The sequence below is a fragment of the Octopus bimaculoides genome, chromosome 1 (genome assembly GCF_001194135.2).
Source record: "Octopus bimaculoides isolate UCB-OBI-ISO-001 chromosome 1, ASM119413v2, whole genome shotgun sequence".
In the NCBI taxonomy this organism is placed as follows: domain Eukaryota; kingdom Metazoa; phylum Mollusca; class Cephalopoda; order Octopoda; family Octopodidae; genus Octopus; species Octopus bimaculoides.
In genome coordinates this window covers 117,673,379-117,681,199 of record NC_068981.1, presented here as the reverse complement: position 1 = coordinate 117,681,199, position 7,821 = coordinate 117,673,379, and the positions used below count along the sequence as shown (strand labels likewise).

At 35.0% G+C, this 7,821-nt stretch overlaps 1 protein-coding gene across 1 annotated transcript in view; it reads left to right on the top strand.

The window, feature by feature from the left end:
* Positions 1-7,821, top strand: part of LOC106882841 (pappalysin-1) — a 160,480-nt gene that overhangs the window by 59,940 nt on the left and 92,719 nt on the right. Inside the window, exon 2 of the mRNA XM_052969768.1 lies at positions 7,388-7,673. Coding sequence (XP_052825728.1) covers positions 7,388-7,673 — 286 coding nt within the window. The remainder of the gene's footprint in view (positions 1-7,387; positions 7,674-7,821) is intronic.

Below are 7,821 nucleotides of genomic sequence, written 5' to 3'. Positions count from 1 at the left end.
ATATATATATATATATATATATATGCATGAGAGAGTGTATGAGTATGACTATATTGTTGTCAAATCAGCAACAGAATAAATACCCGAATAATATGTTGATGACAATCCCACAGGTGAAGGAAAGTAAAGAATATAAATGAGTATTAAAGAACAGAATTGACAGCAAAAAAAGTCCAAAGTGAGAATAAAAATAGTTGGAGTCCTCTGTCTATTCGCATTATGACAGTAGTCAACTTAGTGATAGTATATTCACTGTCGGAGCAATCATCGAACTAGTTCGAAAATGAAATTTTATCAATGTCAATCCGTTTCTTTTTCTCAACACTTTCGGAAGACGAAATGACCTTAATCAGATCTCATCAACAAAGCATAACCTCCATTGAAATTGCTGAAGCAGTGATGTAAATTTCCCTATGTAAATGTGTAATATGTACAAGAGTGTTATGCTATTTCAAAGAATCTTATGTTTAGTTAGTTGGTCAGTGAGTTGGTCATTCTGGTAGTTATACTTTTATGAATAAGAACATTGAATTTAAATATGGCAACATTTAATTAACTCAATAAAATCGTTACAAGCTGATAGTGACCGTTAAATTGTAATGAAATATAATTAGGTGGTGATTAATATCTCAGACAAGCATGAGTATATAAAACAATTATCATGTACACAATCAAAGCATAATCAGTACATTCACTATTGCTCTCATCTAACAATATCTGTGAAAGAAAATATTGATTATTAATAACAAAAAAAAAACAAAAAACAAATTATAGTTTAATTTAGTTTTCTATGTATTTTTCCGGTATCATGTTTCTCTCAGTATTTATTTGTTTATTTTTCTATATTGTGAAATGAGTTTTATATTTTGATCAATTTTCTAATAGTTAGATAGATGAACATTTTGATTTGGTATATCATCATCATCTAACGTCCATTTTCGATGTTGGCATTGGTTGAACGGTTTGGCAGGACATGTCGAGCCGTAGAGCTGCGTCGGGCTACAATGTTAACGTTGGAATAGTTTCTACCGCAGGATGACTTTCCTAACGCCAACCGATTTATAGAGTCTACTGAGGGCTATTTCAGGACAATAGCTAAGTGAGGTCATCAAGTAGCATGCATGACAAAGAAAAGGCTGCCTAGATTGAGAGGGTATGTATTCCAGAAATAAAGAGGTGGTTTAAGCCACAATTTGATGGCTAAATTATGATAGAGGAGATGCATGGCTACCTCGCAGTATATGAAGATGCGTGAGAATAGCTGAAAAGTGAGACAAAGATGGCAGTGATGGATGCCAGAGCCTACTTTCAAAGTACAAGAAAGTGAGTTTAAAGGAAACTGTAGGTAGTGTATCAGTGGGAGAGACAAGTATAGGTAATTCCATAACAGTGTAAGAGGAGACTGATACCTGGTAAGAGATAGGGCTAAAGATGTGAGTAGTTACTGATAAACAGGGGTAGAAGTATGGTTGATGCTAAATATCAGTATGAGACAGAAGTGGCTCGTGAAGAAGGAGGTGATAAGCAGCTGCACAAGAGGTGTAGCGAACGGATGTATTAAATAAAATGAGGCAGGAATTACATAAAAATAAACAAGGAATTTAATGAAAATGAATGCAATTGCATTGAGTGCAGTGAACATTCAGTCCAATGGATATTCAGTGAAAGAAGCTGAGGTTGAAACACACATTGAATGTAGTGAACACTGACTGTAATGATGATTTAAAGCAAGGAACGTCGTAAGTAATGATCATTGATTGCAATGACCACTAAATGTAATGAACATTGAGAGAAATGAGGTTGTATGGAAAATACATCCGTTGCAATGATCAATGAAATCAACACTGGTAAAGAGTATCAAGTACAATAAATGTTGAATGGAATGAAAAGTGGCTAGATTGGACAGTGAACAGAATGAACGTCGTGCAAGGAACGTTAATTTCAATGAATGCGAATAGTGATAAACAATGATTTCAATGCAAATTAGTGGCCGGCAATCTTTATAGAAATAAATATTAAACATATTGAATGCAGAGTACTTCTCGATGGAATTAGCAATAGTAATATTGAGGAATACGATATTATGAAACTTGTACAATCAAGGAATATTGATTGAAATGAAGACTGCAATTAACCTTGAATGCATTGTTGCGTGTGTATGCAGGGGCGAAGGTTTCCTCTTTAATGATTAAAACGTTTCACTTATGTTATGATATTTAGTTTTTCAGTAATAAACAATCCTGATTTGCTACCCCATCCTCTGCATTTGCTGACCATACCTGTAATGTGTCACCTTATATAGGGGTTGCTTGCACCTCTCTCTTTACGTGTCCGTACCGTATTGGACAAAAGATCTTCAATAGAAATTTGGTTTAAGTTAATTATAGCTGCTTCTCAAACATAGGGTCAATTGTTTTCAACCAGAATAAAAATAACATCATTAAGGAACATCTCACAAACATCCTGTAGTTCTACATCGAGTACCAACGCCTCATGTGGTAGGCTTGATAATTGTTCTCTTGGGATGAAACCAATGATTGTCTTGTTAACCCCAAAATAAAGTATCTATCTATCTATCTATCTATCTATCTATCTATCTATCTATCTATCTATCTATATACATATACAGGCACACACACACACACACACACACACACACACACACACACACACACACACACATATATTTAGGGCAAGAATAATTTTCTTTCCTAATGCTTATGCTTTTACCCGCGCTTGCTTAATCAACTTTTTACGATTTCCTTTGTGTAGTACATCTTGGTTTCTGCATTACATACGTTGCTTGGTTTAGACGCGTATCTCGGTTTGTATTATGCAATATATCTGCTAAGTCTCATTGCACTGGTTCGGTGTATAGAATCCATATCGGATTAAATAGACTATATCAGTGGTTGCAAACCTATGATAGGTGTATCCTTAATGACACAGTGAGTTTTTATGGAAAAATCTCTTTGGAATATCATGTTATGAGAAAAATCGTATTCGTAAAACGTTTAACTAAAATTCACAGAAACGCAGGAATTTCCAACACATCAAGCATAAATTCGCCATCCCTAAATTATTCCAATTTCTACAAGAAATCTTGAAAGCAGTTTTTAATTGAGAATTCCAATTTTATAAAATGTTATAAAGTTGTAATAATGTTACAATATGGACGGGTTAGAATTTTTATATTAGCTTTAAACGAATGTGTATTTATTTAGGAAGTGCAAAATAAAACCTGTATTTTCGGTTTCTTAGTTTCTGTAATTAATGATGTATAATTGAGAAAGAAGACTACAGGATTGTTTTTAGTAAGTTGAATTAATTCAAAGTTAGCAGTGAGAAAGGCCAACACGTTAATGTTTCAAACTATTATCATTTTTGTCGAAGAGTGATCTTTTCTTTTAACGAATAGAAAATTTTATTGCAAAGATATGTTTCTTCTTTTTAAATACAGAAATATTTTATATCTATATTTTATGTAATTTCTATAGATTTCTTTTATTCCTTCAAAGCTACAACTTTGTAGGTCAGTACACGTCCCATACTTCTTTCTTGAACCCATAAATGACAAAACACTATTTTGATATCATATTAAGATACTGCAAGGCATTTTGTCAAATAATCTAGCGGTTCTTTGGCGCCACAGTTTATTGTTATGTTAACTGTGTTGGCACCCTCTATATTGCTCAGTTGATATTGTGGTAAGTTGTAGTAAAACTGATTCTGGTGACAGATAACGTGATGAACGAAATTACACGTACAAAAGGTACGACAATCTGCAATTGTTTCTCTCTGAAAATCATAATCCAAATTTTATCCTTAATTACACATCTTAAATTACACTTCTTAAGTATTATTGGGTGGGATACACACCCACACATACACATGTACATACAAACATACACACATACACACATATTACACATACACACACATGCACACATATACAACATATTACACAAACATATATATGAGTGTGAGTGTACCTCTGTCTGGATGTGTGCGTTGTGCTCGCGCGCATGTGCACGTTTATACGTGCATGAAGTAAAAAGACAAGCTAAACTGATGAAATATTATGAGAAGGTAGGATGGGTAATACAGAAGGGATAACGAAATCAATAAAGAGGTTAATCGTTGCCGGAAGATTGTGAAGCATAACTGACGAGTTACTACGTCAATGACAACGTTTAAGCTATCAATGCTGGTGGTCTTTGTACAGCCTCTTCCAATTATGTTTAATATAGAAACGAACGAATGAAGGTGGAGGGAATGCGAGATATTAAACTCATTACAATTATTGCTATTATCACATACAACTGCTGTAACACAATCTGCATTATTTGAAATAAATTGACTCCAGTTTATTTTTTCTTGAATAATTTCACATATTGTCATTATTTCCTTCGCTGATAAAGGCATGAATGTATCGTGATCGCATTCATTTGTATTTCGTACAAGCGTGTGTTTGTACTTGCAATGAACAATATTTCATTTCACATTCCCTAAACCGAAAGAAAAGCGCAGTATTGAAGTTATAACCTGCCAGCTATATTAGATGAGACAAACTGCACCCAAGAGCACGTTATCTAATTTGGCATTTATATCTAAGACGGTAGGATGTAGCCTAAAAGAGTTTCCGTTGCTCTTTAAAAAAATGTTAAACACTGCACAGAGATACACGCTGAGTTTTGTGATTCAGATGAAGATGGAGGAATGCGAAGTTGACAACAGGAGATTTCGAAAAAAACACTGAGATGTTTTCATAGAAAGGCAGTACATAATATCTGCCATCGTTTAGGTGAGGCGTTTTAGGGATCAATTAACAATGAGATAGTAATTTGACAGGAAACGAATAAAGATTAACACATTTTTAGATGACATTTTTTAGATAATCATTTATTAACAGAGACTCAACCCATAAATATTTAGATATTTTGCTAAACTTGTGTGTTATAAGGTTTTCACTGTTATTGTTTAGCTCCAGATAAAATATGATTCTGTGCAGAAAAACTTCTTTTTTGTCTTTCCGACATTTATCAAGGACTACATTGATTGATGTACTCTGCATTAAGAGGAAAGTGATTTGATTTCTATTTCTAATCGTAGCAATCATGTATCGATTCTCATGCTTGTTTTTATAACATTCCAAGAGTTACTGCCTGTATTTCTGCCAATGTTGTTGGTATTGTTGCTGTGGTGGTGTTATTGGCTGTGATTGCGGGGAGACGGCCATGTCTGCTATAGTACTGATTCAAAAATTTGATTTTCTCATTTATTTCTATTTTAATTCCATTCACTTCTGGGGCTTCATAAGTGCAACCACTTGTCTTTCACCTCTCGTCCCCATCCTCTCTCCCTATATATGCGCACACATACATATAATGTATATATGTGTACGTACATATATAAATGTATGTGTGTATACCTGTGTGTGTCCATGGTTCATTTATTTCATCGATCAAGTAATGCTGAAAAGTCGAGATCAACGTAGATTTTATCATGCTCGGGTTGGGAGTCAATAGAAGCAAATAACACCCAAGTACTAGGTCGATTGAATTGACAAACGTTCTCCTCTAAATTTCGAGGTTTGTACCAATAAACGAAGCAGTTATTACGTCTCACGAAACTGGAGCGCATGCATTTTCGCTTTCTGTAGAAGAGGAGCGTTCCATTGGTCAGGTGCTTCATTTGTTATGAACATCCACTGAATAGAGAACTGGTGATACTGTGGCTGATGTTGCTCAGACATGCGCTGAGGTTAGGACATCTTCAGCGCTTCCTTGGCGATAAAAAGGTATGGTCACAGCTTTTCAAACTCATTTATCCGCAACTCATCTCTTTGACTGAGCTACAGTTCTGGAAGGAGCACAGACCGAGGCAAGGCGTCTGGCACCCAGAGTGTCATTAGATGCTCACAGGTTTCGATCAGTCGGGCATTGAGGTTGATGGAAGTTCCACGCTGGTGTTTTATAGAAAGATATGACCAAAGAATTGAACAATATAATATCAACAGATTGTTCCAACAAAACCAGAAAACGGTTTATCAACAGCTAAATGGAAAGGTTAACGGCAGTGAGAGACCGGAAGCTGAAGAAAGAAGGAGGTTTGGGAGTAACATGTGGATAATGGACGAAAGCATAACAAAAATGCTAAACGGTTGAATGAATTAAGGTCGGAAAAATATGAAGTGAAACAGAGCAATATTAGAATAACGACTGAAATGGTGACCGAACAGACAACAAAGTTTCCAAACTGGAAATGCCCAGGCCCGAGTAGGGTACAAGGATATTGGTTGAAAAATTTCCCAGCACTACACCGAAGAATAACCATCAAAATGGATAAAATGATCAACAACGGGGCGCAATTCCCAAAGTGGTGACCACAGGTAAAACAATTCTTTGCCAAAAGGATTCCAGTAAATGCAGTGCAGTGGATAATTACCGGCCTATCATCTGCATGCCCCTGATATGGAAGCTGATGACAGAAATTATAGTTAATTATGTGTATAACTCCCTGGAAATGAATGATAACTGCCACTGGAACAGAAGGGGTGCAGAAGGAAAAACAGGGGGACAAAAAACCAACTTCTGATAGACAGAATGGTACTGAATGACTGCAAGAAAAGACTTACTAACCTAGGCATGGCGTGGAACGATTATAAGAATGCGTATGGCATGGTTCCCCATTCCTGGATTTTAGATGCATATGCCTGGTGTACCAGTATCCGGTGGGTAGTCATGATGGGTGTATTGGGCTTCAAATGATGGAGAAAAAATGGTAAGTATACATAGTATATAATGGAAAGCAAGGGACATATATACATAGAATACAAAGGCTAAAAAAGGTGTGGGAGGATGATAGTTGTATTGTCTTGTAGAGGTTGCTATTGACAAGATAAATTCGGTTACACACTTAGTATGAACTGATATTCCTAACATGTAAGGAAGTACGTTATTGTAGTTAACGATGATTATAGGTTTGCATTTATTTATACATACAATCTCTCTCTCTCTTTGTCTCACTGTGTCTCTCTTTCACTCTCTCTCATATACAAACACACACACACACATACACATGCTTATATACACACATATATATTTATATATAATTATATGCATATAATGTATGCATGTATATATATTATATGTATTTCATTTATATATTAAATATTGTATATTATATAAGATATATATTATATAATGTTCATATATTATGTATATTATATATATGTATATATACATAATATATATATATATATATATAATGTATAGACATGCTATATACTTTACACACACACACACAGACATATATATGTATAAGTACGTATGTATAAAGAAATATAGGTATATATACAAATCTTGTATTTTATGTACATTTCTAGGTCTGTTTGACTTGTGCCATCAAAACCAACACACCAATGGTTGGTCGATTGGAATACGTACGAACGAACCTGGCATGGAAGAAGATGCTCGTGTGTACTTTGCTCTCAAAACAGACCGATCAAAGGAGTCGACAGTATTGATGTCAGATCGATCTTATTTGCCTTACCAATGGCTGCACGTTTCTGCGTCATACTCAGGCGAGAAAATGAAGTTGTATATCAACAGTGCACTTGTTGCTGTTTCACAAGAGCAAACTGGCGACTTATTCAGTGCATCTGCTAACAGGTATATACAGTCTCCTTTTCTAGCTAATTTTCTCTTTTCTTAAAATTATACATGTTTTATTTTACATTTTGTGTTTACTTGTTTATTTGTGTGTGTGTGTGTGTGTGTGTGTGTGTGTGTGTGTGTGTGTGTGTGTGTGTGTGTGTGT